Raw genomic sequence first — 18093 nt, 5'->3', positions numbered from 1 at the left:
CTGCTCCTATTAGAGCTCACTGTCAGGAAACGTCAGGGATCTGCTTCCCCAGCCATGTGCAAGCCTTTATATACATGACGCCATAAAGACTGGTGCATACCACCCCAGCGCAGGCCCCAAAATCACTTTGTACTTGGTGCTCAAGAAAGGAAAAAAAAACAAAACAGCATTGTACTATGGGCCCTATTCAACATGCGCTGCTGCACGCAGATCCCCGATGGTCAGTGATTGGCAGTCTGCTGCCGTTTATGGGCGGGGGATGGACTGCCTCCATTTCTCAAAACAGTGGTGTGTCACCGCCGTGGGTGGGTAAGGAAGAAGCGAGGAACTCCGTCAGCTAATGGGAGATTTCCTGGTGTCTTTGAGTCACTCAGCCGGCCGATGTGATCGCAGATTATCCGATAAGTAGTGCATGCGGCACGCCCCTGGTGCATTACCATAATTGCAAAGCTCATTGCGTACAGCTTTACAATTCCGTCCACTGCTGCATCAGGCCTCTGTGTTTGCTACTAATGCTGGGCATACATTCTACAATTATCTGTCCAATCTGGTTGGTTGGAATGAAAACCTGGTACTGTATGGGAACGAATGACTATAGAAATTTGTTCCCAAACACTAGAAAACGGACCAGATTTCCTTACCCACCAGATAATTGTATAGTGTATGCCCAGTATAAGCAATGACTAATCATTATTTGTGCTATTGTAGCAATCCCAGGCACAGTACCACGGCTGCTTTATAGTACTGCGTCTGCCAAACGCTACTCAAAGTGTGAAGATTGTTTGGATTTTGTGTCTATAAATATTCGACGTCCCTATCTAGCGGTGAATCTAAAGAACGCTGTATTAGGTTGTTTTAGACTATAAAACATTGGTTCTTCAGGCATGGATGGCTGGGTATGCGTTATGCACTTCCACGCGTGGATTGAACAGCGCTATCACTCAGCATAGCCGCCATTACCCAGACTTTATATTAGATGGCGTGTCGCATACCTGCCATTGCATTAATTGGTAGTAAAGGTGTGACCCATATATTGCCTATGCATTGTATACAGCAGGGAAGAACTTGCCAGGTGAGCTTGCAATTGTTTGCCATAGAAGAACAAATGCATTTGTAAAAAAAAATTATGTATTTTGTGGCACTAAAAAAATCCCAATCAATTTAGTCCAGTGATTAGTTTAAAAAAAATGTAAATGTCAGTGCAAAACCTCTACAAACTGGGCAGGCAAAGTTTTTAATTTGGCATTATAACATTCCTTTATAGAAAGCCTTTGCTCTGCTGGTCAGTGACGCCTGTACGGCCGCTGTTTATAGCGGGCACACGCTGAGCCGCTCTATGGTCCAGGAGTTATGGGGACTGTGAGCAGCAGGCAGGTGCGGTGCTTCGGGGTCCTCGCGGTACAGGTACTTGTCCGTGCTGATCCTGTTCGGTGATGTCTCTCGCGGTGCCTTGGCGCTTTCGGTTTGGGAGCTGTGCCTCAGTTGTTGTAGTAGATACTCGTTGGTACAGACTAACGACCTGCGGGTGACAGATGGCGTGACAATTTTATAGCTGGGAATTAGGAGGATTTAGATTATTATCACTAGAAACAAGATCAGTATCCACAGCTTGATGAGACTGGAACGTGTCACGGAGTGATAAGTGTTGATGCTGCCTGTATAACAGCCGTCATACTGTAACACAATAATGAAAGTATTATTATTAGATTATTTTTTTTTTTTTAAATGAAATGTTTCCCAACGTCAATGCTCAGGGACCCCTCACAGTGCATGTTTTCCAGGTCTCCTCAGTGTAATAGATGAAATTATTAGCACCACCTGAGGATCTTTTAAAATGTCAGCCAGTAATGAGTACACCTGTGCACCAACTAGGAGATCTAAAAAACATGCACTGTTAGGGGTTCCTGGAAACTGGAGTTGGGAAACTGCTTGGGGTTATTGAAGAATTGACATATATGGTTGACAAGGATTCCAATCTGCACGCAGAGGCGACATTGTGTGACCCAAATCATCATCATCATCATGATGCTAGAAGTTTTATTTCATTACAATTATTGGATTGTAATGCGTGCGCCTGAAATCTGAATTCACATGGCAACAGAAATGCAAACTCCTTCTACATGAATAAATAAATGTGATGTGTTATTTTATGTCCGGTCTAAATGAGCCCGAATTATCCCTGGCTGGAGCAGGTACCTCTGACTGTCGTACAACAACTGAACAGTCTCTTGCAGGTTGCTGGTCTGGTTCAGTTTCTCCTGCAGAGATTCCACCTGAAGCCTTAGCTTCTCATATTTCTGCTGTAGGTTATCTGAAAACATGAGGCGTTCTGCATTAGATTACTACTACCACCACATCATCACCCACCCCAAAGAGGGTTGTTATTCCGTTACGAATACCCCCTTTTACACTAGCAGCAATAACCTGGGTTACAGTGCAGTGTGAAAGGGCCAGGTTGAAATAAGCCTCTGGTCACGAGAAGCGGTTGAACTGCTCGTGACGCAGTGTGAACGGGTATTCCTGGTTGATGTGACCCGGGTTCCGTTCACTGCATAGGATGAGCCGGCGCTTGGCGATGAGATAATCCCCAAGTGCCGGTTCATCATGTGATGCCGATGACCTTATCGATCCGGCATTCGTGCCAGGTTGGGCCGCCTGTCTGTAAGGGGTCGCACCTGGGATGAGCGCGTGAACATAATCGTGGGTAGGACCCGGCAGTCAAATGTAAGAGAGGTATAAGTACCCTGGGCTGGCGTCCGGTGTCCTGATCCTTCCTTCCACGGCATCAGGTTCTCTAACTTACAGACTTTGACCCGTAAAAAGTGATTTTCCTCCATTATTTTTACCATCTTTAATTTTAAAGATTCCTATGGAAAAAAAAATTGTATTTTAAAATAGACATAAATGTGAGATATTCAGAAATTTCCATTGTTTAAAATAAGTAGACTGCACTCTGTGACTGGTGTTTATGAGAACATGAGCTAGTGACGTAATATAAGTAGACTGCACTCTGTGACTGGTGTTTATGGGAACATGAGCTAGTGACGTAATACAAGTAGACTGCACTCTGTGACTGGTGTTTATGGGAACATGAGCTAGTGACGTAATACAAGTAGACTGCACTCTGTGACTGGTGTTTATGGGAACATGAGCTAGTGACGTAATACAAGTAGACTGCACTCTGTGACTGGTGTTTATGGGAACATGAGCTAGTGACGTAATACAAGTAGACTGCACTCTGTGACTGGTGTTTATGGGAACATGAGCTAGTGACGTAATACAAGTAGACTGCACTCTGTGACTGGTGTTTATGGGAACATGAGCTAGTGACGTAATACAAGTAGACTGCACTCTGTGACTGGTGTTTATGGGAACATGAGCTAGTGACGTAATACAAGTAGACTGCACTCTGTGACTGGTGTTTATGGGAACATGAGCTAGTGACGTAATACAAGTAGACTGCACTCTGTGACTGGTGTTTATGGGAACATGAGCTAGTGACGTAATACAAGTAGACTGCACTCTGTGACTGGTGTTTATGGGAACATGAGCTAGTGACGTAATACAAGTAGACTGCACTCTGTGACTGGTGTTTATGGGAACATGAGCTAGTGACGTAATACAAGTAGACTGCACTCTGTGACTGGTGTTTATGGGAACATGAGCTAGTGACGTAATACAAGTAGACTGCACTCTGTGACTGGTGTTTATGGGAACATGAGCTAGTGACGTAATACAAGTAGACTGCACTCTGTGACTGGTGTTTATGGGAACATGAGCTAGTGACGTAATACAAGTAGACTGCACTCTGTGACTGGTGTTTATGGGAACATGAGCTAGTGACGTAATACAAGTAGACTGCACTCTGTGACTGGTGTTTATGGGAACATGAGCTAGTGACGTAATACAAGTAGACTGCACTCTGTGACTGGTGTTTATGAGAACATGAGCTAGTGACTTAATATTTGACCTGATCTGCTCAGCTATTTACATATCTATCATAGTTATTTTTAGGGTCTATGAAAGACCTACCATGTTGTTATCATGTTCCACTTGTCCAGGGCTGAACCTGGAATCTTTCCCCTGACCTACGGGTGACCTCTCCTGGGCTGGGTTTGAAGTCATCAGATGTGAAAGCAGATCTCGTGCTGGCCCTGGTAAGATGGAAACGGAGCACTGCTTATTAGCGTTCCAGTGGCTGACCATCTCTGCCTCATTTAGCGAGTCTAAAACCTTTCATCTTGTCCAGAAATGCGACATATTTAATGACACAATTACACCATACAAAATCACTGCCAGTGAGTATGAGGTCCAGACGAGCCACCAATTGACACAAGGTTGAGACCTACGAACAGTGGAATAATCCAAGTATTGTAATTTACTCACCCAGAAACCGCTGGTTTTGCAGGAGAGATCCTGATCCGTTCCAGTAACGATCCACCAAGTCCATCAGTTGCTGCAGAGCGCTGGAGACAGCGGGAACCTCATCGCCGAGGGAGTCTCTCTTTTTCAGTTCATCCTCAGTCCGCAAATCATTCTATGGGGAACATTTTCATCATCAGTTCAATTACCAACTACAAATATGACCTACCTATAACATCAGCCAAATTAGCCCAGGTCAACTGGTAAACCTTAGGTGGCCCTTTTCTGTGTCCCTGCAATCCGAAGGCATGAAATAAATATACATGATGCATATTAAACAGTAAAATATCATATAAATAAAAGGGATATCTGGAAGGATGGAGTTGGGTGAGTATCAGTAATGATGGTGCCTGATTGGCTCTCATAACACATCAATTAGAACAACGTTGACTTACCGCCAGCTTCTAACTGGTTATAGTAATACGAGGTGCTATAAATGGAGGCGCAATAAGTCCCTAATGGCTCAGTATTACTGCTGTACAGTACAGATGACCTCCTTATACTGCATATTACTACAGGTGCCATTATTGGGCAATGCTACCCTTGAGGACATTATTTGGCATTAAAGTAAGTTATGGATCTAATCCATGTTCCTGCTGGTATAATGTATTACTGGTGGGTGCAGTGGCATAAATTCATCCCAGACGCAAGTTATAATTTGGTGCCCCCACCCCCGTTACAGCCGCTGTAGTTTGCATGCAGATACACCCGCAGTCGCACACAGAATATAGACATACCGCATAGAATTGTAATCAGCAAAAGCTGTTTGTGTGCCCTATTCACAAATAATACCCCTTTTACACCGGAGCTAAAACCCGGGTTATTGCAGGGTTAACCCGGGCAGCTCCCTGATATAAAAGGGGAGAGAGTTGGATCGCAGGGTCGAGTGACCCGGCAATCCAACCCAGGTAACTAGCAGGGTGTAACACGGGCGTAGCTTGTGAAACCCTACTGTGAGAACAGCGCACTCCGGGTCACGATGACCTGGAGTGCGCTGCTAGCCGGCCGATTGACGCTTGGAGATGACGTCATCTCCAAGCGTCCACTTTCACACCGGGAAACCCGGGTCTATGCAGACCAGACTCCGGTGTGAGCGACGCCGACTCGGGAATATCCCGGGTCGGTGCCTGCTAAATTCTTGGTCTGATCCGGATAGGAACTTCGTTCCAACTCCAGGTCAGACCCGGAATTTAGGTGGAAAAGGGGTATAAGATACATTTGAAGGGAAATAATTGCATGAAAAGATGCTCTGTGCTACCGAGTCACACTTAACGTGTGAGAAAAGAGTAACGTGACTTGTAGCGCACGAGGATAGATGTATGGAGTGGGATGGGGAGTTGTGGGTGAGGGGGTGCGTGGAACTGCTGCACGGGTCTGAGGTTGGGGCTGCCGCCAGGGAGGAGTGTAATGGGGAGTTGTGGGTGAGGGGGTGCGTGGGACTGCTGCATGGGTATGAGGCTAGGGCTGCCACCAGGGAGGAGTGTAACGGGGAGTTGTGGGTGAGGGGAGGCGTGGGACTGCTGCATGGGTCTGAGGTTGGGGCTGCCGCCAGGGAGGAGTGTAATGGGGAGTTGTGGGTGAGGGGGTGCGTGGGACTGCTGCACGGGTATGAGGCTAGGGCTGCCGCCAGGGAGGAGTGTAATGGGGAGTTGTGGGTGAGGGGGTGCGTGGGACTGCTGCACGGGTATGAGGCTAGGGCTGCCACCAGGGAGGAGTGTAACGGGGAGTTGTGGGTGAGGGGAGGCGCCGTGACTGCTGCACGGGTCTGAGGCTAGGGCTGCCACCAGGGAGTAGTGTAACGGGGAGTTGTGGGTGAGGGGAGGCGTGGGACTGCTGCACGGGTCCGAGGCTAGGGCTGCCGCCAGGGAGGAGTATAACGGGGAGTTGTGGGTGAGGGGAGGCGTGGGACTGCTGCACGGGTCTGAGGCTAGGGCTGCCGCCAGGGAGGAGTATAACGGGGAGTTGTGGGTGAGGGGAGGTGCTGGACTTGTCACACTGACATAAGATCTGCTGAGGAGCAGAGACACTAATGAGTGGGGACGGGCTATAGCTAGACGGAGGCGGCAGCTGAAGGTCTGACAGAGCTCTCCACTAGTGTATGGTGGCTTCTCAGGTGACATGTATTTGGCGGCCGTGACGGTACACTCCAGGTACACAGATACAGCCCTAAGTGGGGTGAATATATTGTGGGCAATGGAGGAGGAGCCCCTTCAGTGCTGGCGGCAGGCGCCTCCGTTGTCTCCCATAGGTCTTCCCCTGGGTGGGTGGAATTATTTGGCATTACTGCTGGTGGACCTTACATGGAAGTTGGGTGGCACACGGATAGTAGATTGGCATTATTGAGCTCGTTTCTACCTTCTGATGTAGCAGTACGCAAACTGTTTTGTCGGCACCCAAATCTGTGTTTGCGGTTCCCCCATAGTCGACTGTGTAATATATTCCCTGACAACTGCCACTTTTGGGGTGCCAGAAAAATCACACATAGGGTCCCATTAAATTGAGCAGCACTCTCAGCCTATGGTAGGCAACCATGGCTTTTGGGCCTACTGAGGCACTACAAGTCCCAGCAGGTCCCTGTAGAAAAGCACTAACGGATGGCACGTGCTAGTTGTGTACTTACATGACAATCTAGGTATGTACTGCTAGGTCTAGCGTGCAGTAGGGAGTTCAGGCTGCTGGCTCTCTTCATGCCAGTGTGTGGCGTGGAGCCGCTGTTAACACCGGACACTGTATCCTGGCTCCTGCCGCCCTTGTAGTCTCTGCTAAGCTCAGAGCGGCTGAACGGTTTGGACAGGTGGGTGTTTGCCAGCGTGGGTTTAGATGGCAAAGTGTAGGTCCTGGAAACATCGCTGAAGCCTTTCCTTAGGCCAGCCAGAGCAGTTGATGCTGTGGGGGTGTCATTCAGGTGGGTTGTGGCGTACAGATCTAGAAATAGACCAGTTGAATGGGTAAGGAAGGCAGTGCAGGACACAAGGGCTGTAATGTCCTAGTATAGGCAGATTATCATATACAACTTACATTTAATAGGAGTGCCCCCCTCCTGTGTACCCCTACCCATGGCCAGTGTCTAAATCTCATAACCTAGCTGTTGTCAGCCGCTTCGCCCACGATGAAATCACTTCTGACATTTTTTTTTATTTGAGGTGTCCTAGTTGTATTGCTTTGTGCATAGGGGCCCCATCATGTGAGCAACAGGAGTGGCTCACATGATCAGCTGCACCTTCACCCACCACCAATGTCACTGTGTGCCCTGTGCACAGACTGCTATGTAACCTATCCTATACAGGTGACCGCAGGCCCAAAGCACCTCTCCCCCTACCCCTTACCAGCCACGCATGGTGCCACACCTATTTCACCAATGTCACTGTGTGCCCTGTGCAGACTGCTATGTAGCCTATCCTATTCATGTGACCACGGGCCCAAAGCACCTCTCCCCCCACCCCTTACCGGCCGTGCACATAGTACCACATCTATCTCACCAATGTCACTGTGTGCCCTGTGCACAGACTGCTATGTAGCCTATCCTATTCATGTGACCGCAGGCCCAAAGCACCTCTCCCCCCACCCCTTACCGGCCGTGCACATGGTACCACATCTATCTCACCAATGTCACTGTGTGCCCTGTGCACAGACTGCTATGTAACCTATCCTATTCATGTGACCGCAGGCCCAAAGTACCTCTCCCCCACCCCTTACCGGCCGTGCACATGGTACCACATCTATCTCACCAATGTCACTGTGTGCCCTGTGCACAGACTGCTATGTAGCCTATCCTATTCATGTGACCGCAGGCCCAAAGCACCTCTTCCCCCCACCCCTTACCGGCTGTGCACATAGTACCACATCTATCTGACCAATGTCACTGTGTGCCCTGTGCACAGACTGCTATGTAGCCTATCCTATTCATGTGACCGCGGGCACAAAGCACCTCTCCCCCCACCCCTTACCCGCCACACACATGGTGCCACACCTATCTCACTAATGTCACTGTGTGCCCTGTGCACAGACTGCTATGTAGCCTATCCTATTCATGTGACCGCAGGCCCAAAGCACCTCTCCCCCCACCCCTTACCGGCTGTGCACATAGTACCACATCTATCTGACCAATGTCACTGTGTGCCCTGTGCACAGACTGCTATGTAGCCTATCCTATTCATGTGACCGCGGGCACAAAGCACCTCTCCCCCCACCCCTTACCCGCCACACACATGGTGCCACACCTATCTCACCAATGTCACTGTGTGCCCTGTGCACAGACTGCTATGTAGCCTATCCTATTCATGTGACCGCGGGCACAAAGCACCTCTCCCCCCACCCCTTTCCGGCTGTGCACACGGTACCACACCTATCTCTTGCATTAATAATGTCAATAAATATTGTTTTTGTTAATTCTCAGCTTTAACTAGACGTATCGGATGAAAGAAAGTGCAGGTTATTTCTAGAAGTTTCCACTGCAAATTTAAAATTGGTTCAGTAGTTTTTGCGCCAACTTGGAACAAACAGACAGACAGACAGAACGTTCTTATATTAGTATAGACCTAACATACTAGCTGTTGTACAGAGAGGGGGGAAGTGGGTACTAATTACACGGGCCAGAGCTTGTTGGAGGTGCCTGGCGGGGGCCAAGGTCCGATGCCACACCGCCCTCCCTTCTATCTGTCAGCAGCCCAGCACACGCTGCAGTGGGAGACCAGGAATACTGCTCGCTGCTGTCTCCTTTCTTCTGCCTGTGGGAGTAGCGATCACACTGATTGTACCCCCTGGATTTGCGCTGGGCTGAGGGGCTCAGGGCACCTCCCTCCCCGGCCTGCAGCGCCAATACGCGGCACTGCAAATAGGGAACTTTTAAACATTTTTACTAAGGGGTGTGGCCATGCCCCTATCATTACCGCCCATGGCGGCTATTGGAGCAACAGCGGGTGGCTGGCAAATAGCTGGGTAAGTTGATGTGTTAGGGTTACTTACAGCCAATGCTCAAAGATGCAAATCTGTACTAAAACCACAGCAATTACTCAGACCTTCTACTGTCCAACCTACACTATAGCGATGATCATTAATATCTGATACATTGCTGCCTCTGAGCAATGGTAGTAAATGACATTTACGATAATTTCAGATTTATATAACTAATAAAAAAATGTGGACATGTTTCAGAACTGATAAAATATAATCTTATTTAAAAAGTCTTCTGTAGTGTTTCTTAAATTCGGTCTGCAGGCCCCTAACGGTTCATGTTTTCCAGATTACCTAGCAGGTGCAAAGGTGTATTCAATACTAATGGACACATCTTAAAAGATCCACACGTGGTCTGCAAAGGTGAACTGTTAATAATCCTCAGGCGTGAGCATGAGACGCAGTGGACTCTAACGGGATAATTGCTTTTAATTAAGGTGTAGATTTATACTCCTCTAGCACAGGGTGGTACCGGCACTGTGAGGATGTCGGCCAGACTGCGATGGAGCCTGATTAAGACAATTGATGCCCATTTTCGTGTTAATCGCGCCCATAGTGGTCGGGTTTAGCCGCGTAAAATGGCTACCTCCGACCAAAGTGCTGGGCGCCCAAACAGCTCGCTTTTCGCCTATTTCAGCACGCACCCTCCTGGGGCTGCGAGCTGAAATGGTGCGCCAGCAGCTAATCGCGCCTGACAGGAGCAACAATTGAATATGTCCTGTCGGGCGCAAAACAATTGAATACCGCCCTATATGCAATACTAATTTGGACCCATTTCTCCCCCTCTCTATTTGTAAAGAAAACCAAAAAACCACTAAAACATAGTAACAGTTTATAATGACCAGGGGCCACCTGTGTACGCTGGGCACTAGGCAGGAGCCTATGCTGACTAACGCATGGTCTGGTCCTGTACTAACAGGCCCTCGTGCCCTGAGCGCTGAACAGAGGTAGCGTCCTACTCTGTCACCCTTGTCCATGGACTGTGGGTAGCCAGTGGCTTTCCCCCCTAGATCGTTCTGTAAGTAAGTCATAGGATTACCGGAGCTGAGCCGCAGTAGCCTCTCTGTGCTGGACTCCTCGCTGTTGTTTGGAGGCCTAAGACGCTCCCTCAGGTCTGTGCTTTGCCCACAGTCATCGAATGCCCTGGCATCAACCTTTATCCTCTCGTTGCCATCTTTCTTTACAGGGGTGGATGTGTGGTAGGTATTCTTGAAGCTGAACGCTGTCCCGCTTGTATCCGGATTGTTAGAAATGGGTTTTCTCGTGGAGGTGAGATCTTCACTTTCTAAGCGTTTAGCTAAATCTTCCCTCTTCTGGGTGAGCTCTGACAGGGCGGAGTCTGAGAAAGTAACTCGCTGGCCTTCTTTAGCACGTGACGCGGGACCGGGGGAGCGCAGCGAGGACCGTGTCGGTGACGGCAGGGGGCGGTACTCTGTAAACACCAAAACATAGTGAATAGAATATTTTCGGTTGAAGAATCGGTTAGCTTCTAAATGAGAAGACAACGCCACCAAATTTACCATTTTGGGTGGAATTTGATAAATGATCATAAACTACATCGTTCAACTTATCTTGGGGACATTGTGCCCCCTGATCAGGCGGCGACTCCCGTGGCTCAGCGCTGCTCACCTCTCTGCTACTAAGGGGTGTATAGTGCTTGTGAATTTCCTGGGTGGGCAGTGTTGGCAGAACAGGACACGCACTGGTCATACCTGCTGTTCAACGTGTCCTAGTTACAGGTCCTGCATCCAAGATGACAACACATGAATGACTGGATCACTTGTGACATGGCTGGAGCCTGTTCGTGCGAACGGAAGAGGACGACACGGGAGGGTCACTTCTGAGGGCTTTTATGAACATGTTCTATAATAATGTCATTTATTGAGATTTATTTTCAGGCCCTGTGGCTACTTATAGGCCGCACGCTCTGTGATGGTGCCACGGACAGAAGCGGTAGTAGCAGAGGGGAGAGCCGAGCGCCACTGGGTCCCCTCCAACAAGGTCAGTGTTTAAAAGGGATAATCCTAATAATATTATTAATAAAAAAATAATAATTAAAGCTGTAAATATACCAATACCGTCTTCAAAGTCGTTTTGTGGCTGTACGTATGGCGGGCGCTCTTCCATCTGTGAAAGTAATAGGATGTCATGTAGCCAGATATGATGAACAAGGTTATAACTATTACACAGAGCTTACACTCTTAATTACCCCAGGTAAATTCTCAGGATAAAGGTGCATTAAATTGTTTCCATCACGTCACGTCCCTGATAACGTTACTCAGTTATTATACCCGCGGTGTTAGAAGCTGGTGTTATACAGACGGTAAGCTCTCACGAGCAGGGCCCTCTTCCCTCATGTGCTTCTCCTTCCCTCACTTATACCATCATTTCCTCACTGCTGCCTACAACGTCACCAAACCTTAGCGGTCTGCCGCCAAACTGCGTATTTGGGTATTATGGCTGTTTATACACCTTGTCCATGTCCTGCAATGTTCTGTACTATAAGTCACTGATTTCTTGTTTAGTTCATACTGTATATACCTTGTAAGGTGATGAGGACCCCTTGTGGCGCCATATGAAGGATGATGATGATGATAATAATAATACTACATCACAGGTATACTGATTTTGTAATCCTGAATCGTGCTTTGGATCACCAATGCCAGCTAACACTGGCCCTGATTCAGAGACGGACGCTCTGACATAGCGCTCGCTCTGAATCAGGGCCGGTCTTTTTTTTAGAACGGCCTCTTGGCCACTCGCATAGCTGTGGGTGACCACCCACAGCTATAGCGAGCGGCCAGGAAGATGGTCGCGATGGTCAAGACCATCGCGACCATCGGGCTTGCGACGAGACCCTTGTTGTAGGGTCTCGTTGCCGCAAGCCCCAGAGAGCTTTCGGCTCAAACAGAGCCAAAATCTCTCCCACTGACATAACTTGTGATGTCAGTGGGGCCGGCCCCAGACGGTAGGCGTTCCCATGGGAACGCCTCCGTCTGGGCAGCCACCCCCCTGGCCTGCCCACCAAAGGGGGCGTGCTGTCACTCACCATCGACAGCACGCCCCCTTTGGTGCGAGACCCGGAGCGACAGCTTGCCCGTCGCTATCCGGGTCTCGCACATGCGGACGACTGAGCCGGCTCCGTCGTGCGCATGCGCTCTGGGCCACCATCGACCCGGTTGCGAGCTCTCAGCGCTTGCGACCGGGTCTGAATCAGGCCCACTGTGTATAAGTGATAGGCGTCCTTTAACAATGCAGAACATCGGATTCACAGCAACCTGCAGGACCAGGGGTAATAACAATGAATTATATGTGTGCATTTCTGTGAACACCCACCTGATATTTAGAAGGAGACTCGTATTTCCAATCGCTCATCGTGCCGACTTCTGAAACACACAAATTGTTGTTAGGGAACCATTGCTGTCCTATAACCAAAGCCGGGAACATATTATAGACTAGACCATAATGGGGACTGTAGCTTACAAGTATCCATATTAGGAACTCTGATCCGGCTCGTTAAAGGGAAAACACCTCATTAGTCAGTGATTTTGTTTTGCAGATGTGCAGTAAAGTACACAGCCATACAGTCAGGTCCATAAATATTGGGACATTGACAGAATTTTCATATTTTGGCCTCTATTCACCACCACTATGGCTTTGAAATGAAACAAACCTGATGTGCTTTACCTGCAGACTTTCAGATTTAATTTGAGGGTAATTACATCCAAATCAGGTGAACGTTGTAGGAATTACAACGGTTTCTATATGTGCCTCCCACTTTTTAAGGGGCCAAAAGTAATGGGACAAACTAAACAATCCTAAATCTAATGCTGGGCATACACGGCCAGATAAAATGTCTGTCAGACCGACTGACATTTTATCTGGCCGGCTGCCAGCCGCAGATGTCGCCGGCATACACTGTGAGATTTCTCTCAGTGTATTCAGCAGACATCCGCGCTCCGCCCCCGGGGGATGAGACATTTCCCTGTTGCTTCCGTAGGAAGGAACACAGGAAATGTCTGTCTGTCGGCCGAGCTGGGCATACACTGCCCGATGTGGCCGACAGTTTACCGGGTAAATATCGCATTGGACGGGCATACTGGAAAATCCGGCATGCCCGACCGAGCAATATTTAACCCTCGGTCGCCCCCCCCACACGCTACAATTATCGGGGCGATCCGCCAATATCAGGCGTATCGCCCCGATAATTGTAGCGTGTATGGCCAGCATAACTTTCACTTTTTAATACTTTGTTGCAAATCCTTTGCAGGCAATTACAGCCTGAAGTCTGGAACGCATAGACATCACCAGACGCTGGGTTTTATCCTGGTGATGCTCTGCCAGGCCTCTACTGCAAATGTCTTCAGTTCCTGCTTGCTCTTGGGGCATTTTCCCTTCAGTTTTGTCTTCATCAAGTGAAATGCATGCTCAATCGGATTCAGGTCAGGGGATTGACTTGGCAATTGCATAACATTCCACTTTTTAGCCTTAAAAAACTCTTTGGTTGCTTTTGCAGTACGCTTCGGGTCATTGTCCATCTGCACTGTGAAGCGCCGTCCAATGAGTTCTGAAGCATTTAACTGAATGTGAGCATATAATATTGCCCGAAACACTTCAGAATTCATTCTGCTGCTTTTGTCAGCAGTCACATCATCAATAAATACAAGGGGACCAGTTCCATTGGCAGCCATACATGCCCACGCCATGACACTACCACCACCATGCTTCACTGATGAGGTGGCATGTTTTGGATCATGAGCAGTTCCTTTCCTTCTCCATACTCTTCTCTTCCCATCACTCTGGTACAAGTTGATCTTTGTCTCATCTGTCCATAGGATGTTGTTCCAGAACTGTAATGTCTTTTTTTTACATGTTGTTTGGCAAACTCTAATCTGGTCTTCCTGTTTTTGTGGCTCCCCAATGGTTTACATCTTGTGGTGAACCCTCTATATTCACTCTTGTGAAGTCTTCTCTTGATTGTTGACTTTGACACATATACATCTACCGCCTGGAGAGTGTTCTTGATTTGGCCAACTGGTGTGAAGGGGTTTTTCTTCACCAGGGAAATAATTCTTCTGTCATCCACCACAGTTGTTTTCCGTGGTCTTCCGGGTCTTTTGGTGTTGCTGAGCTCTCCGATGCGTTCTTTCTTTTTAAGAATGTTCCAAACAGTTGATTTGGCCACACCTAATGTTTTTGCTATCTCTCTGATGGGTTTGTTTGATTTTTCAGCCTAAAGATGGCTTGCTTCACTGATAGTGACAGCTCTTTGGATCTCATATTGAGAGTCGACAGCAACGGATTCCAAATGCAAATGTCACACATAGGACGGAATTCAATTGTTTTCACGGCCCGCATCTCCCGTCTAAAGTGACAGGAGATCGCGGGCCGCTATACAATTGTCCAAGATTTTCGTGCTGATCATGCCCATAGAGGTCAGGTTTAGCGGCGTAAAGCGTAAAGTGCTGGGCGCGATCGCGAAAAGTGATGTTTGGGCGCCCAAACATGTCACTTTTCGCACATTTCAGCTCTCATCCCCCAGGGGCTGCGAGCTGAAATGTAGCGCTGGCAGCTCATCGTGCCCGACAGGAGCAAGAATTGAATAGCTCCGTCGGGCGCGATAGGGGCTGGAAAGAATTGAATTCCGCCCCTAGAATCAACTCCAGACCTTTTACCTGCTTTAATTGATAATGAAATAATGAGGGAATAGCCCACACCTGTCCATGAAATAGCTTTTGAGTTGATAGTCCCATTACTTTTGGCCCCTTAAAAAGTGGGAGGCACATATAGAAACCATTGTAATTCCTACACCGTTCACCTGATTTGGATGTAATTACCCTCAAATTAAATCTGAAAGTCTGCAGTTAAAGCACATCTTGTTTGTTTCATTTCTAAGCCATTGTGGTGGTGAATAGAGGCCAAAATATGAAAATTCCGTCAATGTCCCAATATTTATGCACCTGACTGTAAGTGACTCTGGATAGATCACCTTCCTTCTTAGCAAATTTTAGCTACTTAATATTTGTTTCTAAACAGAGATTAAAGGCCCTTGTGAAATGTTGGCCATAGACACCAATGAAACAGTGCCTCTAGTGGTGGAAATGATCACGTACAATGATAGACGCCCTCACTCCTCCATCTTTGCTACACAAGATTTTTACAACTGAAATATCTCATAAAATAGGAGGCCGACAGAATAATCATCTGTTTCATACGTCACCTATCGTGCTGCTCTTGCTAAAATCCAGGTGGTCCTTAGACAGTGTCTTCTCCCCTTGTACATGACGCAGTGCTGCGCTGCAAGCCACAGATCACACCGGTCACTATTTATTATTATTATTAACAGTTTCTTATACAGTTTCCTATTTACAGTCCAGTCACCATCATACATACATATTATAGTATCACTATACATACAGGCCAGTCACCATCATATACACATATTATAGTATCACTATACATACAGGCCAGTCACCATCATATACACATATTATAGTATCACTATACATACAGGCCAGTCACCATCATATACACATATTATAGTATCACTATACATACAGGCCAGTCACCATCATACACACATATTATAGTATCACTATACATACAGGCCAGTCACCATCATATACACATATTATAGTATCACTATACATACAGGCCAGTCACCATCATACACACATATTATAGTATCACTATACATACAGGCCAGTCACCATCATACATACATATTATAGTATCACTATACATACAGGCCAGTCACCATCATACACACATATTATAGTATCACTATACATACAGGCCAGTCACCATCATACACACACATTATAGTATCACTATACATACAGGCCAGTCACCATCATATACACATATTATAGTATCACTATACATACAGGCCAGTCACCATCATACACATAATATAGTATCACTATACATACAGGCCAGTCACCATCATACACACACATTATAGTATCACTATACATACAGGCCAGTCACCATCATACACACACATTATAGTATCACTATACATACAGGCCAGTCACCATCATACATACATATTATAGTATCACTATACATACAGGCCAGTCACCATCATATACACACATTATAGTATCACTATACATACAGGCCAGTCACCATCATACACATATTATAGTATCACTATACATACAGGCCAGTCACCATCATACATACATATTATAGTATCACTATACATACAGGCCAGTCACCATCATACACACACATTATAGTATCACTATACATACAGGCCAGTCACCATCATACATACATATTATAGTATCACTATACATACAGGCCAGTCACCATCATACACACACATTATAGTATCACTATACATACAGGCCAGTCACCATCATACACACATATTATAGTATCACTATACATACAGGCCAGTCACCATCATACACACATATTATAGTATCACTATACATACAGGCCAGTCACCATCATACACACACATTATAGTATCACTATACATACAGGCCAGTCACCATCATACACACATATTATAGTATCACTATACATACAGGCCAGTCACCATCATACACACATATTATAGTATCACTATACATACAGGCCAGTCACCATCATACATACACATTATAGTATCACTATACATACAGGCCAGTCACCATCATACATACATATTATAGTATCACTATACATACAGGCCAGTCACCATCATACACACATATTATAGTATCACTATACATACAGGCCAGTCACCATCATACACACATATTATAGTATCACTATACATACAGGCCAGTCACCATCATACACACACATTATAGTATCACTATACATACAGGCCAGTCACCATCATATACACACATTATAGTATCACTATACATACAGGCCAGTCACCATCATACACACATATTATAGTATCACTATACATACAGGCCAGTCACCATCATACACACATATTATAGTATCACTATACATACAGGCCAGTCACCATCATATACACATATTATAGTATCACTATACATACAGGCCAGTCACCATCATACACATATTATAGTATCACTATACATACAGGCCAGTCACCATCATACACACACATTATAGTATCACTATACATACAGGCCAGTCACCATCATACACACACATTATAGTATCACTATACATACAGGCCAGTCACCATCATACACACATATTATAGTATCACTATACATACAGGCCAGTCACCATCATACATACATATTATAGTATCACTATACATACAGGCCAGTCACCATCATACACACATATTATAGTATCACTATACATACAGGCCAGTCACCATCATACACACACATTATAGTATCACTATACATACAGGCCAGTCACCATCATACACACACATTATAGTATCACTATACATACAGGCCAGTCACCATCATACATACATATTATAGTATCACTATACATACAGGCCAGTCACCATCATACACACATATTATAGTATCACTATACATACAGGCCAGTCACTATCATACACACATATTATAGTATCACTATACATACAGGCCAGTCACTATCATACACACATATTATAGTATCACTATACATACAGGCCAGTCACCATCATACACACATATTATAGTATCACTATACATACAGGCCAGTCACCATCATACACACATATTATAGTATCACTATACATACAGGCCAGTCACCATCATATACACATATTATAGTATCACTATACATACAGGC

At 46.4% G+C, this 18093-nt stretch overlaps 1 protein-coding gene across 1 annotated transcript; it reads right to left on the bottom strand.

Moving 5' to 3' along the window:
* Positions 1-29: 29 nt before the first annotated feature.
* Positions 30-15671, bottom strand: LOC148431217 (leucine-rich repeat-containing protein 36-like). Its single transcript, XM_088466197.1, has 10 exons — positions 15596-15671; positions 12712-12761; positions 11454-11502; positions 10415-10807; positions 7043-7347; positions 4387-4537; positions 4033-4154; positions 2744-2867; positions 2197-2311; positions 30-1519 (listed from the first exon to the last, which is right to left on the bottom strand). Exons 2-10 carry the CDS (start codon positions 12748-12750, stop codon positions 1309-1311), a joined length of 1509 nt encoding a protein of 502 aa, XP_088322323.1. The 5' UTR covers positions 12751-12761; positions 15596-15671; the 3' UTR covers positions 30-1308.
* Positions 15672-18093: the final 2422 nt, after the last annotated feature.

This window comes from Taudactylus pleione, unplaced genomic scaffold (assembly GCF_031769625.1).
Source record: "Taudactylus pleione unplaced genomic scaffold, aTauple2 ptg002645l, whole genome shotgun sequence".
NCBI classification, from domain to species: domain Eukaryota; kingdom Metazoa; phylum Chordata; class Amphibia; order Anura; family Myobatrachidae; genus Taudactylus; species Taudactylus pleione.
The sequence above is the reverse complement of the archived record's forward strand: the minus strand, read 5'-3'. Positions and strand labels throughout refer to the sequence as shown.